This window comes from Microtus oregoni, unplaced genomic scaffold (assembly GCF_018167655.1).
Source record: "Microtus oregoni isolate MIOR12 unplaced genomic scaffold, Mior012 000048F_ref0000485, whole genome shotgun sequence".
Lineage (NCBI taxonomy): Eukaryota > Metazoa > Chordata > Mammalia > Rodentia > Cricetidae > Microtus > Microtus oregoni.
This window is the reverse complement of record NW_024543222.1, coordinates 16023118-16047985: the sequence shown is the minus strand read 5'-3', so window position 1 is coordinate 16047985 and position 24868 is coordinate 16023118. Positions and strand designations below refer to the sequence as shown.

Genomic DNA, 24868 nt, shown 5'->3' with positions numbered 1-24868 from the left:
CAAGATGCTTCTCCCATGATAGCTCAAAGCCCCATCGGAGGGATGTCGGACTAGGGCTCCAGGACAGCGTGTGTCTGGAACTCAGGCATCATAGCAGGGTTGAGTCTATGTCAGAAGGGAGAATGTGGGAATCAGAAGGGATCTCACACACCGGCAAGAGACCCTTGTGCAAAGACCTTCTGAAAGCGGACGGGTTCTTTCATTTACTTCGACACAAACATGCTTGTAGACAGGGGAGACCGTTCTTTCACAAACTCAAATCCTCGTGTGTTGGTTTCTCCATCCACATATCCTGCTTTTAAGTCATTCCAGGAGACAGTGAACAGCACACTTGGGTGTCGGGGCAGAGGTCATCAAGATAGCACCCTGTGGTCTAGACAAGCTTACCTCCAACCCGGCTCACCAGGGAGGCCAGGCACTCTCCTCAAAGTCTTGTGTGTATGAATTGCACCGGCTCTTTGAACATGTCAGGTGTCAAGCACGCTGCTATTCATCTCATTACCCTATTTATTCCTCCCGGTTCCTTAGCAGCTGACATTTTTAACCATTGATGTCTGGGTGTTGACAGTACTGAACTTTGCCCCCTCTTATCAGGGCAATAAAACACCAAGGTATATAAAGTATGTACCAGATGTTCTTTGCCCCCAAAACCTATCTCACACACACACACACACACACACACACACACACACACACACACACACACACACACACACAAATAGTCCTGCTTCTGGAGACATGAAAAGCAAAGCCGGTCCTGAAACTCTTAGTTCATGAATGAAATGCAAAAAAAAACTAGTACCATTGCCTAGGATACAACAAAGCCACTGCATTTCCTGGACTCCCAGATGGAACTCCAGTGTTTTCCTCTATGCACCCACCCGAGCCTCTCCCTAGGAGAGGGAAGAGAGGCTCAAGATCTAGGTGAGTCTCAGGATCCCGGGGGGAGGTGCTATTATTAACTGCCAACCGCTGCCAAACTTCTCTCTTAATGCTATTCCTAGAATCTCCACCAGGTGTCACTCTCATCCTTACCATCCACCCAGACCCCAGTCCTCGGTCTGTTAGGGCACAATTCTCAGCAGGGATATGGTGGCCTTAGAGATGGGACCATGCTATCACTTCACTGTCTTACAACATCACTTCAGGGAAGGGCTATAGATCAGAAAAAGTGGTTCAAGGTCCCAGTTTCAGCGCTGGGCAGAATGGAGAAGGAAATTGGCAGCCTGGACCATCCTCCCTTCCTGCCAGCCCAACTGGATCTCTCTACCCTGAATTAAGAGAGACCCTCGTGGATGTCACCACTGCCCCACTCACCTGATTCCCAGCCCTGAACTTCGGAGGACAAACCGTGGTGACTGGTCAGGGCCACTCTGTGTTCGTTAATCACCAAATTGCTGAAGATTTGAAAGCGGCTGAAGTCAGGGAGGGTCCCCAGAGGAAAAGACTTATATCTCAAGAATTGAAGCCCTGGCTCTGGCCCCACTTAAGACCCAGAAGATGGGCTGGGTGTGTGGCTCTTTGCTAGAGCCTTTGCTCGAGAGCGCGATGTCTGATCTTGTTCAGCTCTTCGCCCTACCGCACTATTCCCGGCTCTTGCTTTCCCCGTGGAGCAATGCCGAGGAACAGCTAGAGAAGCAGGGCTGAAGGGAGGAGGGTGCTGTATGCAGGGGTGTCATCTCATGCAGCCTCCAGCAGTGTCCCCAGTGGTGCAGCTGGGGAACCGAGTGGAAGGTGGTTCGTTTCCTCCCAACACCAGCACTGAATCTCAGGGCATTGATGCTGTGCCCAGAACTAGAACTGGGCTCAGTGGCCTTGGCCTGGGGACTTGTACTCCCCGTCAAAGGAACCTGGAAGGGCTTCAGTCCAACTTCCATGTGCGCTTCAGGCTTGCTGATGGCCCCCTGAGGCCTCTGAGCCATGGCATCTGTCCCAGCTTGTGTATCTCCCCATGGACAGACAAGGGTCTGGGATACTTGAGAACTAATTTTGTCAACAGTCTTCAACTGTTAACCCTCCTGGCTGTGGGGCGGACCCCATCAGGCCACAGACCTGACCACTGGGAGCTGCAGGTACAGTCTTTAAGTACTAAGACACAGTCCCACTGACCTCTTTTCTCCGTGGGCTCAGCATGTCAGTTCAAGAGTCACCCCCTTCTGAGTTCTCTGTTAAGGCTTCCTGGAGTTCAGACACCCCCAAACCCCAGTGTTTCACCCAGAACTGACAGAAATACATGTCCATAGAGAAACATAGAGAAACATGTCCATATCACGAGCTCCTGGTCTCAAAGCGTCTACACTGCTGGCTTTCCTGGGCCCTGGCTAGAGTGCTGTCACCTCAGAAGTGGCAGGGACCTTGCAAGTAGCCCGGACCACCGCTTTCTGAGCCTTTTTCAGTTCCTCTGCAGGCCAGCCCCGTTCATCTGTAACCTCCAGGAGGGGGAGGGCTGGGGGCACAAGAGGCTCTTGGGGCAGCAGGTGGGGGGGCCGGGGTTCCCCTAACTGCAGAGGCTAGCTTTACACACCCAGCAACACATGTCCTCCTTTATGGCCCGGGCTTTCTCTCGGTGCTTAAAGGCCACAGTGAAAAGAGCAGCGCTGATTCTGGCTGCCTGGCCGTCTCCTGGCAACAGGCCTGGCAGGAGGTCTTTCTTTCTCCCCCCCCCCCCCACCTCCCTTCTCTTCTCCACCACCCTCCCTTTTCCTTTCCCCCCTGTGTCTTGTGTTGTGTATCATTAAAACTTCCCTCCCAGCCACTTGGCAGCCAGTAACCAGGCCCTTCTGGGGCCAGTTCCCTCAGGGTAGATCAGCTAGCCCCAGGGGAGGATCCGAGGGGTCAAGCCCCCAGAGTGGCGGCTTTGTGTGATGGAATGAGGTTTAAACTCCAGTTGGCAACCTTCAGCACACTCAGAGGGGGCAGCCACTACTGTGTGCACGCAAGCACGCGTGCGCGCTGCACCTCGGCTTTCTCTCCTCCCCTCTCTTCCAGGACTCCAGTGTCTCCCGTGAGTGCTTGGAGTCCGCCAAGCAGGCCAATGGGCACTGCCCTGTGAGTACAACCCTTGCTCAGGACAAGTGTCCATGAAAGGCTGAGGCGGCCACTACCAGGGACCCACAACTAGCTCCTATCTTGTGTCCGGGTCTGGCCCTGAGACGCTAGGGTATCAAGGATGGGGTCCATTAGTAACAATGGAGAAGTAAAACACCCAGTCACCTGGTATCATGACCAGATGCACTGACTTTATTGGACCATTTCAATCTAGAACCTGAGATCACACAGCCCATCAGCAGAAAACTGGGTTGGATCTCTTGATTTCCCACCCTATCCTCCCAGCTCTTGTCTACTTCTAGAACGGTGTCTGAGGTAGGTATCTGAACCTGACCCATCCTCCTCTTCTCCTTCCTCATCCCTCTCCTGAAGAAAGCCTCTCATAGACCAAAGGGGCGATCCAGAACCTTGGCTGGCTTCTCTGGGCAGGTGAGAGGCAGTCAAGCTTCTTGCCCAGCTAGAAATATTTGGGTCACAGAGGCCTCGGTACTGACCCATGCTGTCACCCAACTTACTCGTAAGGCTGGATTGTTGCCCCCAAATATATCTGATACTTTGAGGCAGGGATGATGCTCATGATCGTGGTGATTCTAGATACCCCTATAGAGGGACTCAGCGCTACCCTTAGCTGCAAAGGACAGCCTCAGATGGGACTAGGAAAATCCATCATTCTGTATCACAAGAATCCAAGGCAGGATTCTGCGCGTGGTTATTTTCTCAGCAATGGCTTGAGAGGCTCAGTCTCTTCCTTCCTCCTTCTTCTATAGTCTCTCTACTTCGCTCTCAGTCAGTTGTTCTGATAGCATTCCACCAAGATACAACAAGGTCCCAAAGCAAGAGAACTGGGTAACAGTGCCCCAAAGCAGGGAACCTCCCACTCTGTCTCTTTTTAAAAGCCCCCCAAAATGCTTTCTAGAATCGTCAAATCCTCCAGCTGGCTTCCCATCGTGTCTTCTTTGAGCCAGTGTAACCCAAACCCTTGCAAACTGGCTCTGACTAGTCAAGGTTTATCTCTGAGTCAGGGGAGGGAGAATGAACTTGGGCTTCTGCAGCCTAAATAAATCCTTTAAATATGTGTATTTGTGTTTGTATATACTGATTTATGTATGTACATACCGATGGCCTATAGCCATCAGGAACTACAGTTCCGGGGATCCTGACCTCTAGAGGCATCCAGCTTGCACATGGTACACACATACATGCAGGCAAAACACTCACACACATAAAAATAAAATTTAAAAATTGTAATAAAAAAAAAAAGGAGGGCAAAGGATGCGTCTTCATCACTCAGCTCCAGCCAGACACCATTTCATACACAGCAGGCGTCACCATTGCAAGTGAGGAACCGGGTTCAGAGAACACAGGAGACAGCCCAGGGTGATGAAGTAAGGAGGTGTCGTTGGCCCCTAAGGCAACTACTCAGGTAGGGTCATCCTCGGCAGACAAGAGAAATCCCACCTGGGCAGAGTCTGCTGGGATGTGAGCAGTGGCAAACCAAGGACCCACACAAACACCTGCCCCAGGGTCTCTGCTGGTGAGGCCACCAGGGCCCACTGAACCTTTTACTTGTGTTCAGACTTTCGGGACCCAGAGCTCAATTCTGGGCCAGACTCAGGTTCCAGCACTGGCTGCTGGGAATACTGGTCTGTGGAGGGAGAACTAGTGGACAGCGCTCTGGAGGGTGCAAACCAGGGCATGCTGGGAAATGGTCTATGCTGTCTTCTGGGATAATAAATAGCAGGCTTATTCTATCCCATTTTCCTATAGTGCCCCGACCAAAATCTTCTTTCAAGAATCTTTACAGCTCTTAATTTTGCTGTTTAGAAACACTTAATTGATCCTCTGGGGCATGACTACCACCAGCAGATGGAAAGTCTCATATACTCAAAACCTTGTTGGGACCCAAGACCGCTTCTGGGGGTTGGTTACACACAGTGAAGTCATGAATGAGCCACACACAAAAAAATTCTACACAGAACACCTGTACACAGCACAACAGGGAACTCTGTAGCAGCACACAGCAGTTTGCTGATTGCATTCCTGTGCCCAGAGCCCAGGTAAAGAAGCAATACTTAGGGAGGTTAGAGACTCCTGGGACCAAAGACGGCTCCCAGACACCTTGGACTGCAACGGCCTGCAAAACAAGTGAGCCAGGAGAAAAGGGCTGTTACATCCCAGACAAGAAAGACCACAGACTTACACTGTCAGACACACACACACACACACACACACACACACACACACCTGACAAGTTCACGATGAAGCCAGGAATGGACCTTGGCTCGTGCCCAGAGCCTTGGCCAGCAGAGGCCTGCAGACCTGAGGTTCAGGGTTATGGGTGAAAGACAGGAAACAGATGGAAGGAAAGAGAGGAGAGAGAGATGCTACAATGTGTCTGCACAGTCCTCCAAGCCTCAGAGGCCTCCAGGTGGCAGTGATTTCCAGCCAGGTTGACAAGCCCTCATCTCAGTCCATCAGGCAAGGCGGGTGTTTCCTTTGAGAAAAACAGGGCCCCAAGCCCAGCATAGTAGCTGGGGTGGACAGATCTCTGGGGAGCATTATGCCCCTGGAAAGACCACAAGGAACCCAGCCCTCCCATGAGAGACCTTAGTGCCCTCTCTAGGCCTGTCACCAATGTTTCTACAGGGTGTCTGAGGTCCCCTGCTCTCAGAGCAGCAAAGGTCAACACAGAGCAGACAGGCTTGGTATGTGCCATGTTTAACTTCATGTCGGTGTTAGGCGCTTCATGGGAAAAGAAAGTTGCTAGCTGTTTATCTGGGGTTTCTATTGCTGTGAAGAGACACCATGACCACAGCACCTCTTAGGAAAGAAAAAGATTTTAATTAGGGCGGCTTACATTTTCAGAGGTTTATTCGGCTATCATGGTGCGACATGGTGGCGTGCAGGCAGATGTGGTGCTGGAAAAGAAGCTGAGTATCCTACATCTTTCAGGAGACGGGAAGTGAACTGAGACACTGGGCGGTATCTTGAGCATATATGAGACCTCAAACCCACTCCAACAAGGCCACACCTCCTAATCTTACTATTCCTTTTGGGGACCATTTTCTTTCAAACCACAACACTGGCAGAGGATCAGAGCCATTGGGTGGGGTTGGCCACTAACAGGGGTGAGGAGACTCCAAAGAGATACTGAGGTGTGTGTGGGGTGGTGTTGAATAAGTCCTACAAGAGAGGACTCTGGGCTCCTCACAGATCCTAGGTCAGGATAGAGGGAGAGGAACTTTCCTTGTCACAGAGATAAAGAAAGCCAGGGTTTCTTTACCATCTAGGTCAGGTGGCCTGTTGCATTAACATTTAATCTTATCAGCCCCCTGGGAGACATTAAAGTTCCATCCCCACATCCCGACTGAGGGAACCCTCCTGGGGCAGCTGCTTCCACTAGTGAGGCTACCCTTCATTTCACAGTTCCTGCAAAAGACTCAGGCTCAGCATCGCCTTCCAAATTGCCCCAGGGCCCTGGAGCTGTTGTTGGATGGTCCCTGGGATAAGGGGACCCCTGGCATCTTGAGGCCTGGGTGGAAGGCACCGAGGCATCACGGGGTCCATTCCCAGAGATGCCAACCTGCGCCACAATAGCCAGTCTGCCAACTGTCTCTAGGACCCGCAAGTCCTCCCAGGTGACTCACAGTGAGAAGGAGAGGGGAACCAGGCGCACCTGATCCCCAGGTAAGAACGAGGATTTCATATAGTAGATTAAGGGAATTCTCTCACGAGGATGCCTCATTAGCCAGGCTTCCCAAATACCCAGGCTGCTTAGGACGGAAGGCGGCCTGACTTTTCGCCTTCCTATCAGCACCCACCCCCGGTGGGATGGGGGCACGCGAGGCAACACAGAGGAGGCTCTGAGCTCTGGCACAGACACCCGCATTGGGGGGGCGGGGTGTTGAGGTACCCTACTCTGCTACTCTGCAGGTCACAGGCTCCCTGCACACGGAGACTTTTGTCTCAACGCGACCTGCATGAATGGAATCATGCCCAATTAATTTCCGCATCTACCAACCACACCATGGACCTCCTACTTCCTAGGCCACTCTCTGCTGTTCAATATCCCAGTGGCCTCCAGGAAACTCGCCTGAAATCGTGCGGGAGGCTCCTAGTGCTATTAGGAGACCCCTTTCTCCAGATCTTGGAGTCTCCCGTTCCCTTTGGTATTGACTCTCTGCTTCAGGTCCACTGACCTTCGCACTTCATGCCTCCCCGCTTGCCCGCCGTGGTTTTCCCTCTCCTCCACCCCCCACATTGGGCTGGGCTGGTTTGACCCCCACCCCCACCCCCATCCCGCAGAGCCGCGGAAAACAGTTTCAGCAAAAAACGAATGGCAGTCAGTGCCTGGTTAGGAGATTTCCTCCTTCCTCCTCGCGACAGACTGGCAGCCTCGTGAGGGCGGTCGGGGGCCTGCCTGGCTGCCGAATTCTTTGTCTTCGAGGTGCCTCGGCAGGGGTCCGCTGGAGCCGCGCAGAATACACAGCGGCTGACCGAGGGCTCCTGGAGGAAGAACACTTCAAAAGGAACCTCCGGGCAGCTACAGAAGTGGGGGTGGGGGTCCCCATCCCAGGTCTGAAGTCCTTGTCAGTCACACACAGCACGCAGGCTTCCCACGTGCCACATCTAATACTGCAGGTTGGTTCCCTTCCCCGCCCACCCCTCAGCCAGGAGACCACCCTTCCTATCCAGGACCGAGCCTCGTATCCACTCTCACTAGCTGGTTTTGGAGTAAGAGTAACCTTTTACCGCCATGTGCAACCGACGCTGAGATTGGGTTGCCTTTCAGAGAGAAGAGGCTCTTGTGAGATACTCGTGGCAAGGGGGCTCCCTCACTGCCTGGGCAGGGTCCATTCCTGCGTTGCCACCCGCAGGCAGGAGGAAGAAAATTAAGCTTGTGTTGAAGGAAGGACACCTGGCAAGAGAGACGAAAGGACTCCGGAATCCCCTCCTCTGGGGAACTTTCAAGTGGGGGGAAATCCCCACGCAGGCCTCTGCTCTCTGCCGCGGCAACATGCGCGCGGCCACTCCCCGCCGCTGGTCCCCTCCTCCTTGCACTTTTCCCTGTGTTTGTTTCCTACCCGCTGAACAGCACCTGGGGCTGCCTCGGGCTCTAGGATGCATGTAAGAGGCACCTGCATACACACAGCCCGAACGACCAGTTTTAGCCACACCAGGACAGCTTCCCACGCTTCTCTCAGACAATCAGCATCTCACCTAAAACTTCCAAGGATCTTTGCCACCACCGTCTAGGGCTGGCACCTGTGGAATCTTCAGGTTCTAAATGACCCGAAGAAGTCGTTTAGATTAGCTCCTGCCTCCACACCACAGTGGCGTGTTGGAGGCAAGGGAAGGCAACATCCCAGCCCTCAGAAACACTAGCGTTGGGCTGCCGAACCCCAAGCTGTGGTGCAGAATTTGAGGTCTAACGTGAATCGATGTTCAGCAAACTCTGGGAATCTCCTCCCAAGAGAAGAGCTGCAATCCAGTACTCAGCTAAAGTACTGCACCAGCAGCCAGTACCTAACAGCTAAGATCCCGTGGAAGCTCTCTCTTGACTAAAACTTCAGCCCTGGGGCTCTACATTCCCGGATAGTGGCCAGCCCCCTCCTACTGCCCTCCCAGGTGAACCAGAAACGGGACTTCAGAACCTAGGGGGCATCTTTTGGGAATGCCCAGCCCCTGGAGGCATTTCTGGGGCTGCTTATCACAGTACCATCTTCCAGCCCCATGAGTGTTCAGCAGGTGTGTGTGTGTGGGGGGGGGGGTTACTATGAGGCTCCTTAACCCTCTTCACTTCTTGTCTTCTTCTTTCTCCCCCCTCTTCCTCTGTCTGGAAGCGCAAGCTTGTCCCACCCCATCCCCGCCCCTGTTTTCTGTCTCAGTGTCTCTATCCACTTCTCTCTCTATCTCCCCTTCCTCCCCTCTTTCATCTCTCCCTCTACCCCCTCCAGCCGTGGTTCGGGCTAGGAACGCGCAGAAGCAGTGACAAGCCCAGGCGGCTCTCCCGACCCTTGGTGCCCCCAGGGGCCAGTTCTTCACTCTCCCAACACCAGAAGCAGCAGTGTACCGAGAGCCGACCAGCAGGGGCAGTGGATCCGAGCTGTGGGCACCAGCCTCCCGGATCAAAGGCTAGGAATGTCTGCTTCACTGTGGGACTTCCCCCAACCCTGTCCACCCCTATCAGCGGAGAGCCCGCCGTTCCTGGCCAGGCACGTTTGGGTGGGCTTCTTTTCTGGCCCTCTACCGAGTTCGGAGAGCCGGTCCCACTAAGCCTCCTAGGGCTTGCTTTCTTGACCCCAAGTCAGGAGCATTTCAAGGGCCAAGTGTCTCCTGTACCCCGGGAGAGAGGCTGAGGGCAGATACTATCTAGGTGAATCCTAATAACCTAGGCATAATCTCGGCATCACTAGTGACTTAGACTTAGCTCCCAGACTCTGGAAAATAGGAAAGAAGGCCCCTTCGAGGCCTGGTCGCTTCCCCCTGCGTATGAACTATAGTAGGTCATGGGATGAATCTGGTGTCTGCACGAAACAACGCTTGAACACCGAACACCAGGTTCTACTTTCTCATCCGCAGAAGGGCCAGAAATGCAGATCAAAAGCCCTGGGCATAGGAGAGGGAGGGTGCTGCTGGAGGCCCCCAGCCACTACCGGCCAGGGCTGCCATCTTTCATTGGTCCCAAATGGTTTCACCCCAAGATCCAAAGGAAACTGCAGGTGCTGCTGAGGTCCGGCCTGCAAGCCCGCAGGAGAAAGTGACCGAGTCCTCCCGCAGGAAATGCTAACGGCGGCTGGTGTCAGTTGCAGGAAATGCAAAGGCTGCAGGAGGTCGTGATACCAATCTGACTCTTGACAAAAGACTCAAATGACACTAGCTCTGTCCCCCGGCGCCGCCGGCTGGCAGACCTTCGAGCCTCCGCGGACTCTCCTGTGCGCCCCTTGGACACCCTGGAAGAGACCTGCGACCGGCTGGCGGGGTCGCCTGCTCGCCGGCTCGGGAAGGCGGGAGGCTGGGAGGGGTTGTATTTCCCGAGCCCCTGATCCCAGTCGCGCGATCTGCAAACAACCCCTTGCTTTCTATTCTTGATTCCTTACGGGCCCAGTCCCAAGGGATCACAGTTCCACCGACAGAAAAGCGAGCCACCCATCAGTGCCCAAACCGACCCCTTCACCACGTGAACGCCGGGTCAAAGCCCTAGCTCCCTAAACCTGACTCGCGTGGTCTGGGGAGGAAGCGTCTTGGGCCGGCAGAGAATCCATCGTGCCGGGTCCTCCCGAGGCCTCCGTGCGCCCGGGGCGCAGGCTTTGCCCAAGTTTGCCGGGAGATGCCCTTCCCAGAGCCGGAGTTGTGGGCCGGGAGGGAGGGGCGCGTGATTGACAGGCTGAACTACAGACTCATCTCTTACCTTAGGCCGCGGGCGCTGATTGGCTGCTCGCTGACATCCTCAAACCCGGCTGCTCCGCGCTGGGCTCCGGAGGGGGGCGGCTGCGGGTGGAGGTGCGCTTCTGACTAGCCCGAAAGTCATTTCCAACCTCAAGTGGACTTTGTTCCAACTATTGGGGGCGTCGCTCCCCCTCTTCATGATCGCCGGCAAACTTCCTCCTCGGCGCTGCTTCTAATGGAGCCCCACCTGCTCGGACTGCTACTCGGCCTCCTGCTCAGTGGCACCAGGGTCCTCGCCGGCTACCCAATTTGGTGGTAAGACTTGCCTCCCGTCTGCTTGCGGCCCCGATCTCTCGGCCGCGCCCGGGAACGGTGGGGGGCGCTGGCCGGGTCTGGGCAGCGGCAGGCCTAGGGCTCCTTTCTCCTTGCTTCCCTCCAGCCCCCCAGCCGTCCACCCCTCCTGGATTTTCTGCTGGTGTTTCCTACCGAATCCAACTCCTGGCTTCTCGGATAATCACCATTTTCCCTGCTACCCGCCGCAGAGGCGGGAGGGCTCTCCCTACCCCTGAAGGTCTCTCTTTCTCAGTCTTCACCCTCTCCTACTCTAATTTGGGGGGGCGGAGACCCTTGGTTCCCTTACATTTGGATTTCTGTGCTGTCCCTGGGGCCCGGCCACTCCTCTTCTCCATTTTAGGGTCTATACACGGGCAAAATTACCCTGTCCTTCTTCGCCACCCTACCTCTTCCGTGTCTCGGTCAAAAGATTGCTTCCACAATACTCACGTTTGCCTTCATATTTCAGACCCTAAGGGCTTTGGGGATCCTAAAGGGGACTTGGGGGGCATTTCACCAAATTTCCCCCACTCTGCTCTAGATTAATTTTGAGCCTCCGAAGTGAATGTAGAATTTGCTGGTCCTAGATGCCATTGCTGGTCCGGGTGGATCCGTTCTTTGCTTGTCCAGCCCGGAGAAAAGAGGGTTGGGGCTCTCTGAAAATGTACTTGTTTTGGAGGGAGAGGTTTGTGTTGTTCTTTGAGCGAAACCCAGTTCTCCATGTCAAATTCGTTGCATTTGGGAGACGGAGAAGGGAGGAGAAAGGAAGAGGGAAAGGGGAATTCTGTCCCTGAGAAATACGGATACAAAAGGCATTTTATGGTAAATAAGGCTGGGAAAGCAGGCGGCGTACTTCGGGGCTCACCGGGTGTGTGAGGGGACTGACTGGAAGATAAACAGCCTTTTGGGAGCCCCCCGGCTCCAAGGACGCCCCTGTTCTCCCAGCTCCAGTGCTGCTCCCCCTCTGCAGGTCCTATAGGGGAAGGCTCTAAAACCAGTTTTCTAAATTATACCCCAGGTCTCCCAGTCTCCAGCCCCCTGCATTCCGGAAAACTTTAATAAAAGAAACCTCCCCTCCTGGACAGCAGCAGGCGGCCTGGGGGTGGGAGGTGAGGAGGAGGAATTTGGGACCTGTGAGTAAGATGGAGACTGGCCCCTTGGGTGCAAGTTAGACAGGAGGTGAAGTGCTACCTGAATGCCCCCTCCTTCTTGCTACTTGCAAGCCTACAACGTGAGGCTCAGAGCCTACCAGATGCCAGACCACACCCCAAATCTTCCAGCTGCTTTAAGGATATCTGGGGGCTAAACCATGGCCTGGCCAAGGGTCTATTTAGAAGGACCAAGAGTTGCCCCTGAGGCAGATACCCCAAGGATAGACAGGCTTTTCTCCCTGTGGGCTTGGGCTGGTCTGAGGCCTTCCGTGTGGTGTATACAGAGCCTGTGCAAGCTGAGGGCAGCCAGGGATTCCAGGGTGGGGATCTGCCAGCTGCCTCCTGACTCTTTTTCTATCCCTCAGCCGAGGCAATGCTCTACCTTCTCTGGGAGCAGAGGAAGAGATGCTTGGAGCACTCGAGATGACATGGAAGAGGAGAGTGGGCTTCCTAGTCCTGTGAACTGGAAGAGAGCACTTCCTGGGGCAATACCAGGGGGTTAGATGGTGGTAGCAGTAGGGTTTGTGTGTGATGGTGTCCAGGAATGTCTAGATACGGTCGCCAACCAACAAGAAGAGATACCAGGAAAACCTAGAAGGCTGAGACAAGCCCTAACATAATGCTGCACACATGGCCTGTTTGGGGGTCGAGGGGGGAATCAGGTGGCTGCTTTGTCTGAGCCAGAGAGAGAGAGAGAGAGAGAGAGAGAGAGAGAGAGGAGATTTTAGAGACTGGTGGTTTGTCAGTGCCTGTGGTTGCCTCTGTGTATATGGTGCAGTGTGCTCTGGGTCTATGACCCTGAGAAGTATGTCTGTGAACCAGTGTGTCTTTCTGGGTGAGAGCTGGTAATGCCTGAGACCCAGGCAACTGTGCATGTGAAATCTTGTGGCCTGTGCCTAGGAGATCCGTGGCCCACTGCATACAGGTATCAGCAAGTGGTTGATTCTGTGATGTGAGACAGGAGTCTGGAAGTATCTTTGCTTGTGTGAAGGGGACAGCCTGGCTTCTGCTTGTGATACTGGACGTGAGAATATGTGTGTTTGGATCTGTGAGTTGTTTGTGCATGTGTCTGTGTAAGACCCTGCACACTTGAGCATGCCTTCTTGACGGTATAAGGGGGGAGGTTCCGCAAATGTCCTTGTGCATGCTATCGGTGTTTGGGGCATGATCTGCTCGTGGTTGGAAGTATGAGAGCGAGCCTTGTACTGATACCTGGAGGAGGGCTGTGTCTAGGCCTGCTTCTGATCTTGTCCCCTAGTGCCAGTAGCATAGTTTTGTGCCAGTGGTTATGTGTCTGTGGCTGTGTTTGCTGACACCTGACTTGTGGGCGTGAGGGACACCTGAGATAGGGTGCCTGGACATCCATGGCCCTGAGGGGAAGGACAGGCAGGAAGTGGATGTCTTAGAAGGTAGTTGCAGACACAATTGACCTGGGCTCCCAGCTGGAGTGGGGGCAGGGCCTTCCTTGGCACCAGCGTGCCCCGTCCGCTTGAAGACTACGGCCACTGACCGTCCTTCTTTGGTGGTTTCCTTTCGGCCTTAGAGCTGGGGTGGGGCATGAATCACCTTCTTAGGGCTGGAATTGGAGAATGGTAGGCCTCGAATTCTTGATTCCCCCTCTGCCCCCAGGCAGGCAGATTCCAGTCCTTTTAGCCTGTGAGTCCATCACTGCCTGCCCTCCTTGGCCCACCCAGAACACACATTCCCCAGGAGGGGTTTACAGGAGAAATTGCTTAGCTGGGATTTCGGTCCACATCGACAAACTGCAGATGAGGAAGGGGCTCTGAGAGGCCTCTCGCTCTAGAAGGAAGCCCTGTGCCCCAGACTCTCCGAGCTAGGCAGTGGCTGCACTGGCCCAGGAGAAGTGGCAGCAAGCCTGGTTTGTAGAACTCTCCCTGTCAATACTAGTTAGCTACAGGTAGAGAAATCTATCCTCTTCCTCGGGAAAAACCGATCTTCCGAGGGTCTTGCCTGTGTCATCTCTGCTCCACAGGAGATGCCTGATAAAAGGGGCTTGGTTGGCTGGGTGACTCATCTCACTGTGTGACTAAGGACCGTTGACCCCCTCCCTTATTCTAGGCCACTTTTCTCACATTTTACCCAGGGTCACCTGCCCACCCAAACTTGCAGTTTAAGGGAAAGATGTTTTGCTGAGGCCTCCAAGCCTGTCAGGCTACCTGGGCTCTTATTCTACCACTCCGGGGCCCATCCCCCGCCCAAGCACCTAGCGTAAGCCCTGCCTCAGTTTCTCCATGTGTCACATCCTGCTGCCTCTCCCCTGCTCAACACCCACCCAACAGCCGGGCGTTCAGAGGCATGGGAACGTGTTCAGTCAAACCCCGGTGGGGGTCAGTAGGCTGGGCCCAGGGAGGCACCTGGAGACTGCGGGGGAGGAAGGCCCCAGGCCAGGTGTTAACACTTGTAACAGGCAGGTATTACAGCTGGCTGGGGCTAGGGCTGGTGAGGAGCTGAGCTTGGCTGGAGGCTGTTGATCCCACAGACAGACAGACAGATGGGAGATACCAGCTCGGATGGCCAAGCTTCAGCAGGGTGGTCGCCCTTGCAAAGAAGATCTTGCCTTGGGGGATTCGTCTGGGGGAAATGAATTTGGGGCCCCCTGGAAATGAGTTCACGGCCCTCCTGTCCAGCCCACCCCTATTGTGGCTGGGACCTCCAGCTCCAAAGGGAGCTCAGTTGGTGGTAGATCTGTTTGTGTCCTTCTGACAGCATCAAATATTGATTGTTAAGTAAACAAACAAAAAAGAAAACAGGTCCAAAGATGTTCTTTTACCAGGAGCTGTGTCCTTGGGAATAACCTACTGGAATACATAGGAATGAAGGCAAGTGGGGGGGGGAGCGGAGGGGGATGCAGCTGTCAGGGGAAAGTCCCCCCAAATTTCCAAGTGTCTAATTGACAGCTTGGTGTGACCTGCTCCTCCATCCAGGAGATTCTGAGGTCTGGGGATCCTGGCTGTCTGTCTATCCTGTAATGAATCCTGAAGGCAGAAGAGGTGACTGGGAGTCTAGACCATTATAAAGCTGGTACTTGCTGAGCGGCTGCCAAGCTCTAAACTCAACAAGAGCTCTCCAGGGCCCGCATTCTCTCACATCTGGGCTCCTGCTCCATCCGATTAAAGAGACATGAGGCAGACAGCAGGGCAGGTGGTGTCCCAGGTAAGAATCCCTAAGGAACAGACTGGTCCAAGCCAACTTCTCCCATTCTGTCACTACAGAACTCAGTCTGCTGGAGGATGCAGCCAGCTGGGGAATCAGAGCTAAATCCAGCAGCCTCCGACCAAAGCTGCCGAAGAGAAGGGCCTTCCCTACCTCTACCTACCTAGAAGGCTAGGCCCCTACATATTTTTTTTTCCTTTTGTGGGGAGTGAGATCAAAACAGAATTTCTCTGTGTAGCCCTGGCTGTCCTGGAACTCGATCTGTAGACCAGGCTGGCCTTGAACTCAGAGATCTGCTTGCCTCCTGAGTGCTGGGATTAAAGGCCTGCGCCACCACTGCCACTGTCTGGCTATCTATTCTGTTTCTATATATTCGCACTGGGTGCTGGAAATTGTTCAGGCTGGGAGTAGAGAGACTCATGTCCAAGTTCTAAGTTTACCACGAGGCTGTGTGACCTGGAGTGAAGCTCTGTCCTTCTCAGTGTCCCAGGCATATAATGGGGACCCCACAGCAGACACTTGGGACCTGGTGCACCCCTTTATCACCTTAGCTTGGTATACCTGCCCTAAACCCCAAGCCCCTGTCCCACTACTGCCAAGCCTTCTTGATGCCCTTCTAAACCTCCCCTCAGTACTTCCTTCCCATCTGCAGGCTTCTGGCTCACATACCTGTATTTTTTCATGTTATCTGAGTAGCCAAGGCACAACGACCTCTCCCAGAATCGGTTTCCCCATATGAAAAATAAACAGAGTTATAGCCTCTAACCTGTGCACATTGGGGAGCGAATGCAAGCTCCTAGAAAGCTGCCCATAGACAGGAAGTACAGTTCGATGTTTGACCCTCTCTCTGGTCCCCGAGTCCAGACTTGACTCTTCCAAGAAACCTTCCCAGGTTGGTCCGCATGGCCCTTACTTCTCCTTGTCCTATAATGCTTGGCATTAGAGCCCACAGACTTGTAACTTTCATCAAAAGTAGAGGAAGTTTAGCCTTTTGCTCCCAGGGAAGGAAGAGTAAGGTAGACAGAGGTGCTGGGGTCTCCCCTAATCCTCCTGACACCCCACAGTCTCCCAAGCTTTGAAGCCACTGTCATTTCCAGCTAGGACATAGAGCACATGGCCTGGTAGGGAGGGGTAGGCTCGGGGCACTGGCTGTTGGAGCAGCCCCATGAGATGAAGTTGCTTCTGGAGTTGGGGGATGACTCAGAGCCAAGGCAGAAAGCTTGGCTCCAGGTAGAAGCCTGCTTCCTAATTACATTCTTCGGGGGGGGGGTGGAGGTATGTGGGGGACAGTAGGGCAGAGACTTCCACCTCATCCCCTCCAGGTCTGGTACCTGTGATGTCCTAGCTCCAAACAGGGTTCTCCTTAGAGAGTGACTCCACTGTCCTGAATGCTAGGCCACTGAGAGGAGGGGAATGTGGGGAAGAAGGACAGAGCCCCCTGGAGACTCCCCCAGGACAGGCTGATTAGAAGAGTGGGATGCTGGGAAGGATCCCTGGGTCCCCACCCTGCTTCTGTAGGAGAATAGCTAAGCCACCTGGGCTGAAGACTTCTAGAATCTTCTCCATGTAGCAGCTCTCCACTTCCCCTTAGTGTCCAGTCCTATGGTTGCCTGTGAAGACCTTCAAGTTGTCCTGGGGCTTGGGTTTTGGTGGCCCATGGGAGCAAGAGGCCAGGCCTGGTGTTCAGAGGCTGACGCCTAAGTCTTTGTGGTGGACAATGTGTTGCTTGGAAGTGTGATTACTGCCTTAGGACCCCAGAGGTTTTCCTGGTAGGATCAGCCTTGTACTAGAAGGGAGGAACCCCACTAGTCCTCCCTTAAACTAACTTTTCTGGGAACCCCGGAGCTCACCTGGCTTCCTGGCGACAAGCGTCTGTCTGCCCGTGCTGGCCAGCATGGTGACTCTAACAGTCTCTACCTCAGTCCCAGGTACTTTGTTTCTGGTCCAGGGGCCAAGGAAGGTATGGGGCAGGCAGGGGTAGGGGTGCTAAGGCCTGTAGCACCGGTCCGCCTATTTGAGCTTGGTTAGTACAGCTGGCAAGAGTTGGCAGGGGTCAGGATGGGGACAGCAGACAGCTCTCTCTCTACTTTCCCCTGAGGCAAGCCTTCTCAAAATGGCCTCATTAATGTCTGTGGAGTGAATTCCAGCAATGTCAGGCACACTCACACGTCTAAGGGAATGATGGGGTCCCAGAAGTGTGCTGTGCTTGGGGACAAGAGGAGTCAGACTGAGAGATGGTCTCCAGGTAGGGGGTCAGGGGACTCTCCCAGAGTGATGCGCTGTGCACAGGGTCAGCGGATATTTGAACCGTCTGTGTCTGGTGGGAGACTGGGAACAGATTCCAGGGCAAGGTACAGACTATAAACTTTACACTCGAGCAGCAGCGAGGTGCTGGCTGAGTTGCCAACCTTCCCAGACCTCAGTTTTCTCATCTGCCAAATGGGCATTAACACAACTTCCGGGCCTGTGGAGCTGCTAAGAGCTCAGAATTACCAGTCTTGCCAGAGTCAGCAGCTACCGTTGCTAGAAAGATGACCAGGGGCTCCACCCCCTACCCAGGTGAGATACAAGAGTAGCTACAGTGGACCCCCAATCTCTGAGTAGAATCTGTGGGAGCAGAACCCTTGCTTGGGTTTAAGACTGAGTGACAGCAGACATGCCCCGGTTTCAGCTCTGGAGGCTCACTCAGAGCCCACAGACCTAATCCCCACTGAGAACTGGGGTGGAAGGTCTAGGTAGAGGAGAGGGATATGAGGGCAAGGTGGGCACCTGGAAGGGCTTTTCTGAAGCCTGAGGGCATCAGGAAATCCAAACACCCCCAAGGAATGCCAAGAAAACCCACAGTAGCCCGTCTCCGTTCCACAAGCTGCTGGAGAGGCTGGAGGAGAATGTGTGTCCCTGCGCTGGCAAGGGGGATGGGAGCAACAGGACCCCATGCCCAGGTCTGCTGGGAGGGCCTTTCTGCCAAACCTGCCCCTGGGCGCAGAGTCCCACTTATCTGTCGGAGCCAGCTGGATCGGCAAAGAAAACCAATCTTCCAGCGCCTGCTATGAATGCAAATGGGAGCTTGTGACCATGTGAACCAGCATGCCGCCTCCCTCCAGCTTCTTGTGACCATGTGAACCAGCATGCCGCCTCCCTCCGGCCTCTCCACACTTTATAATGTGGCTTTCTGAGGGTGTCACTCTGCTCCTCTAAAGCCTCCCATGGCTCCCCACTTCCGTTCTAGAGCCCCTTTGTTTGTTTTGGCCTATACCTCTACGGCAAGCCTTTCAGAACCCCTCTCAAACTCCCTCCTCAAACCCAACATCAAGTAAAAACACGAGCCCCTTTGCTTATTCACTGGCTTCTTCCTCTTCCTCTGAGCTGGGGAAGGCAGGACGACTCTGTCTCCAGGTTGGCCAGGGGTTATTTCTGCTCTGCTCATCACGGGTCCCGCCTGGCTCAGGCCACACAGCTGGCAGCCCTGAACTGTAGAGGGCCTGAGGGCCGTCGGTGTCTCCTAAGGCAACGGGACCTTTTCCTGGGCTGTTGCCACTATTCTAGATGCTGGAGTGTCTCCACCATGTCCATACTCTTGGGCTGTGTTGTTCTTTCTCAGCCCGGATTGCAGAGTTTTGCTATTTATGTGTCCTTCCTCCAGGTTCACCCAGCTCTTGCTGGGCATCTGAACTTGGTAGGGTCTAGGGGACAGGTGTCCTTGGGTACTGCATGCTGTGTGGTGGTCTACACAGACCTACGGGATCTAAAAGATATTCTCCCGAGCTTAAAGATGGGCAGGAACGTCCCATAGGCCACTCATGGCAGGAGGAGGGTTGGAGCACATGCCCTTTCTCCTGCCTCACTTAGGTTTGCAAGAGGACTCCCTAGTTCGGATGAGAAACTATTTATTCGCGTAATGCTTTGCTCTCCAAAAGACCATTCTGAGGCCAGATCTCACTCGACTTTCAACTTGCGAGCCATGACTTAGTGCGTGTGGATCCCACTCTGAGGAGCTGAGGAACTCTTACTGGGAACAGGCGCCTGCCTCTGGAGGTGGTCAGACTGTCCCCAAGCTGGGACGGTACAGTGTAGCATGTGACCGTTTTGTTGCCCTTGGACCCAGAAGGGCTAATCTTGGTCAATCGTTGGTCCTCTGTTTTCTTAACTGTAATATAGACAACGACCACCACGGTTCCTGCATACTGCCTGTGCCACCACCCTCCTGGCTCCCTTTCCTTGGCATCTAATCTTTACCCTGTGGGGGCCAGAAAGAATTGTGTCTTTGTGGGTGGGCAGGGAGAAGCTATGTATGAAGATCGGGGGGGGGGGGGTTATGTTCATGTGTGCATTGGAGCTTGAGGTCAGGGTACAACCTTGTGTGGCTCCTCAGGCACTCTGGGGTTTGAAACAGTCTCTCACTGGGATATTAGGCTAGGTGGGCTGACTAGTGAGCCCAGGGATCTTCCTGCTTCTGCCTCCCCAGCGGGATTACAGGTACACCACCACGCCCAACTTTTTTTCATGGGTTTGGAAGACTGAACTCGGGTCCTGGATAAGCCATCGTACCTCCCAGCCTCGGAATCCAAGCCCACGTCCTCGCCCTGAGTGGGTGCCTCAGAGCTGTGGGTTTTTCACTTGACTTTCGCAGCTAAACCTCCGGCATTCTTTGCCCCTGAGAAACTAGAATGCTTTCCCCTTTCTTCCAAAGCATGTTTCCTTTATGTCCCGGCCATTAGGAAGCCGGAGCCACACTTGATGCTGGATGCTTACATCTGTGCTGACCTTGAGCGGCGTGTTTGCCCCCTCCTTTGCCAGGTCCAGCTCTTCAGGCTGCATTCTGCTATTTACCCAGAAACATTTTGTATTCTGAACTCCTCGCAGGCAGACCCCATGCCTAGTGCATCTAGAATCCTCCGTGCTTGCTCTCTGTGTAGTGGCTACTGATGCTCCATACATATTTTTTTTTTCTTCAGATGGGATGTTGGCTGCCAGCTGTGCTGAATTCTTTCTGAAAAGAGGCAAGGCACACAAAAATGAAAAAGCAAAATACATTTTTGGGGTTTTTTTTTGAGACAGGGTTTCTCCATGTGTTGGCCCTGCCTGTTATGAAACTCGCTCTGTAGACCAGGCTGGCCTTGAACTTAGAGATCCACCTGCTTCTGCCTCCCAAGTGCTGGGATGATAGGCACACACTACCGCCAGGCAGCAAAATACACTTTGTTGGCATGGTGGTAGTATGCCTGTAATCCCTGCACTCCAGAGGCTGAGACAGGAGGATTACAAATTTGAGACCAGCTTGGGTTATACAGTAAAATCCTGTCTCTATTAAAGAAAGAACGGAGGAAATGGTGGGTGGGGAGAAAAGTCGCTGTTTCAGAGAAACAGCTCTGAGCAAACACTTTGGGGTTGAAGAGAGTGTACTCGGTGTCTATAGTCTGCTTCTCCCAGTCCGCAGAGACCGTGTCTTCAGGGACACTGCTTGCAGGGATGCCACCATGATACGCTTTAGTCTAAACTTGAATGTCACATCGTACTTCCTGGGATTCTGTTTCTTTTTCTTCCAAGACAAAACCTCCAACATTGTAGCCACGGATGATCTTGGACTTCTCATCCTCGAGTTTTCAGCCCCCCTAGTCCTCTGACTAGCTCGCACCACCATGCCTGGTTTTATTTGGTGTTGATCATGTGTGCTAGGCAAGAGCTCTACCAATTTAACTATGCCCTGAGTTGGGAACTCTTCAATGGCTGTGCCTTCCCTTTGCTTGGTCCCCAACACAGCTGTTTTGTCCCACCTCCCTCACCTTGGAAGCTAACTGGTGCTCTTGATACCAGGTGGCACACACAAGTACCCAAGTAGCCATTCCCCTTGCCCCAGACCAGTTGCTGTTATTCCAGAAGTCACTGTAAGAGGTTCAGGCCAGCAGGAGAATGGGAGCTAGCAGAGAAGATGGTCCTAGGATCGCACAGGGTGGACAGCCTGGCTAGGCCTTGGATGACCCACATCACTGCTGTTCTGAGATGGGAACCTCATCCAGAAGGAGAGGAGAGCCGGGCACTGTGATACCTCTGACCCCGACACTCAGGAAGCCAAAATAGGCAGATTTCTATAAATTCAAGACCAGCTTGGTCTACATGGCAAGTTTCAGGATGTGCAGGGACAAGAGTGGCCCTGTCTCAAAAAAACCAAATAAACAAAAATAAAAACCTACGAGATGAAAACAGAAGTGGAAGAGAACTTTGGGATGGGGGGGAGGGGAGGGTAACCTGCCCGCCACCCGACAAGGCTTCAGCTTACCTCTCAACTCCTACCCTTGGTTGGTGCCTTCGAGACCACCCCACTCAGCCCCTTGTCTTCGGCAAAGAGAATGTCAAAATCCACCCTGGATGGCCCTCCACCTCAGTGAAAACTTCTGCAGGGTGAGAGATTCTGGAGCCTTCCAAGGATAGCCATGACTCTGGCATGTCCTTGAAGCTAAAATAGTGTCCCTGTCTCCAGAAAGTGAGCAGCTGGGGAACAGGATTTAAGAACCAGCAAGTAGCCAACCCAACCTTCTGGGTGCTCCACCCTCTGCCTCATGCTCAGGGAAGTCTTAGAAGCATGTTCTCTCTCTCTCTCTCTCTCTCTCTCTCTCTCTTTCTCTCTCTCTCTCTCTCTCTCTGTCCCATTCCACAGGTGACAAACTGAGGCCCTGAGAGAACCACACTTCAGCGCCCAAGGCTGCTCAACCAGTAGACCCCAGCTCTCGTTACGGTGCTGACTGCTGGAAGCCAGGCCCACAGGGTTCCTAGCCCCTCAGTGATACTACCCTCCACCACAAATACCAGGAAGCTCCCTAGAGGTCTATCTGCAGACTTAATCTAAGCCCAGACGCATGAGCATCACTGAAAGTCCTCAGTTTGCATTTGAGGCCTGGATGCACTAGTCCCGGAGTCTCCTTTCTCCAGAACAGTCCCTTAGGTTGCCTGCCTTGAACCACTTGTTCTTCAGGACTTTCCCAGAGTCCTTCACTAGTCCTGTGATTCATAGAACTGCCTTCAGCCCAAGTGAGGAGTGGTGCTGCCCTGGTCCTTGAGGCAGAGGGGTCTGCTCTAACGTCTGACAATTGTGCTCCTCTCTATTGGGTCAGGAGACTGGAGTCCCAGTGCTCACAGCCCCAGGGTCCACACCCACCCTGGTCACTCTCCAGATATCCCAGAGTCTGGGGACCCTTTCCCAGATGACCCTGATCCTCCTTCTGAGCTCTGGAAGTTTTTCCTACAGGGGTGAGCCACACTGCTGATGGCCCAAAAAGAGGTCAGGCAGGCTCTCTGCAGGGACTGTGGCTACCTGGAGGTTTGGCCAGGTGTCCAGCATGGGATGATAGAAGGATGAGCCCAGTGGAGGTCAGGGCCAATTTCTGTCCATGCCACCATTTTCTAGAATGAACTCCTTGGAGAAATAAACCTTTCTGGCATTTTTCCCAGGTAGCAGGCTAGTATCGTTTAAAAAAAATAGCATTGGTATAACACACACACACACACACACACACACACACACACAGACACGGCTCCTGTGAGTTCAGGTCAGTGGGCTCAGTAAAGTGCGAACATTTGTTAACCCGAGGTGAAGGTTTTCAGTCTGTGGTACTAATCATTCAGTAGTCCCACCCCACACACTGTGGCGAGGCTGAGGAAGCTGGATGGGAAAGTCGGTCTATCTAGGTTCTGCCAGCACAGAATCTGGGAGAGGGCTTTGCCCTCTTTCCAGCGCTATAGCAGGGGCTCACCTTAGCATGTGAGTCTCTTGTTCAGCAGCAGTCCTGGGGACTGTCCCAGCTGTGTTCCCGCTCCCCTTCAGGCCCCTCTTTGCTAATCTTGGCTCTCCTCTAGACACTCTCAGTCTCAAATGACCTTCCCTGGTGCTTAGCCAGCTTTGTGGTTTCGGATGGTGTGATCAGAAGGATGGTGACATCACCAGGTAACACAGCTGACTGCTGACACTGACCCTGCCTGGCTCTCCTGACTGCCTGCTTCCCTTCCAACCTCCTTTCACTTGCGACGATTAGAGCCTGGCTCCTGGGGACAGTCCTGGGCTTCTGTCTAGGTAGCTGGGTGACCTTATTTTCTCTGAGCCTCAACTTTTCCCTCTGTGAAACGGGGATCGTGAGGATTAAAGGCTGTAACATATGAGACAGACAGGGTCTGGCGTCTACACAGTGAGTAATCCTCCCATTTGCCATCATTAATCTCGCTGTACATTTTGTTGTTCTTGCGATGCGTCACCTCGCTGTGCCTCTGTGCATCCCCTACCTTCTCCTGGGGAGGTTGGGAGGACTCCTGTCCACCCTGCAAAATGAGGCTGGTACCAGTCCTCACCGAAGCCCTCCGCCAGCACCTGTCCCTCCCTCCTGCAGTCTTTGTAGGACCGGGTCTTCATCATCCCTCCCCACCCCCGCCAGACAGCAGAGAATGCGAGACATCTTGAGGACAGGTCCTACGTTGAAGGGACAGTGCTGACGGTGCCCTGCTGGACAGAGGCTCAGCCTTTCTCCTCTAGATGTGTTTCCTCCTCCCCCCGATGTCCTCCTCCTCAGGAAGATCCACAGACACTTGTCGTCATGTCTTGTGGGCATCCATATTCTCCTAAAGAAGGGCTCGGCTCCTGAGGACGTAGGTTCTGCTCTGTGTCTTTGTCACGCAAGTGAGCCTCATATCATAACCTGAGGGATGCGGAGCACAGCTGGGGAGCACAATCATTCTCCACAGAAGCTCTGACGGGGCTTAGCTGCTTCCCGCACACTGGGCAGCATCTCCGTCCCCCACGATCTCATCAGGGCCCAGTTTTGAGCTTCTAGCCTGCGCCTTCCATGGACGCACACCCCTTGCTGCCTATGAAGAAGAGCTGTCAGGGAAAATGGCACATCTCAGACCTGTCACTTGGTGGCTCCCAGACTTTTTTTGAGGGGGAAGGGTTACTTGAAAATTTCCTAGTCTCCATTTCTTCTATGTAAAACAGGGTGGAGGCAGTGTGACGTCAGGGAAGTTGTGAATTCCCCGCTACACAGGGGCTGAGCTGACAGTGACTGATCATGGCTGGTGTGCAGGTCATTCCAGTACAGCGAGGGCTGTCCAAGTGCTCAGAGCCAGGAAAGAATGCGGGTCATCCTGCTCTGGAGAAAGGGCCACGCTGGGGAAAGCCATGCCCTGTGATGGTGTGTCCCAATTATCACCTTATTTGAGAACCAGAGTGGGAGGGGTTCAGAGCAGGATGCTACTGATTCAGTGAGGACACTGGCCTGACCCTGTGTCCCGGTGGCCTGCTCAGCCCCTGGCTCCTGGGAAGGGGTGGGCAAGTCAGATGTGGCTTCAGGGAGTTTTACTGGGGCTCCTGGGCTGGTCTGTGCAGGTTTAATACGGCTGAGGCACCGGTCATTTCAGTCCTGCCAAGTGTGCTGAATAAGCCTGGCTGCGACTCCTGCGAGTCTGGGTGGCTGTGCACATCCGTCTTTTAGGGACGAGGGCCTTGCTGAGCTGCTTGGAGGCCCATGGACCAGAGGAGATAATGTGCTGCTAGTGTGACCGACTGCCTGATATGTGTCCTACTCAGACACCAGCTGCTCTGCTGAGAACTGGTGAACGAATATTCTCTTTATTATATAGCCCTTCACACACACACACACACACACACACACACACACACACACACAGCAAACACATCATATATGGGATGTCATAACAAGACGAAAACCTGAACTTCCCCACACCCTGAAGAACCAGAACTTCTTCATCTGTCCCACAGACTTCTCCCTCCC

General features: G+C 53.7%; 2 protein-coding genes across 2 annotated transcripts in view; one reads left to right on the top strand and one right to left on the bottom strand.

Annotated features, from left to right (window-relative positions):
* The window catches only part of Wnt9b (Wnt family member 9B), a 43363-nt gene extending 32727 nt beyond the window's left edge, over nt 1–10636 (bottom strand). The window contains exons 1-2 of the mRNA XM_041635603.1: nt 10598–10636; nt 10460–10539 (exon numbers count right to left, since the gene is read on the bottom strand). Coding sequence (XP_041491537.1) covers nt 10460–10539; nt 10598–10636 — 119 coding nt within the window. The remainder of the gene's footprint in view (nt 1–10459; nt 10540–10597) is intronic.
* The window catches only part of Wnt3 (Wnt family member 3), a 42998-nt gene continuing 28641 nt past the window's right edge, over nt 10512–24868 (top strand). Inside the window, exon 1 of the mRNA XM_041635971.1 lies at nt 10512–10752. Coding sequence (XP_041491905.1) covers nt 10673–10752 — 80 coding nt within the window. The 5' untranslated portion in view covers nt 10512–10672. The remainder of the gene's footprint in view (nt 10753–24868) is intronic.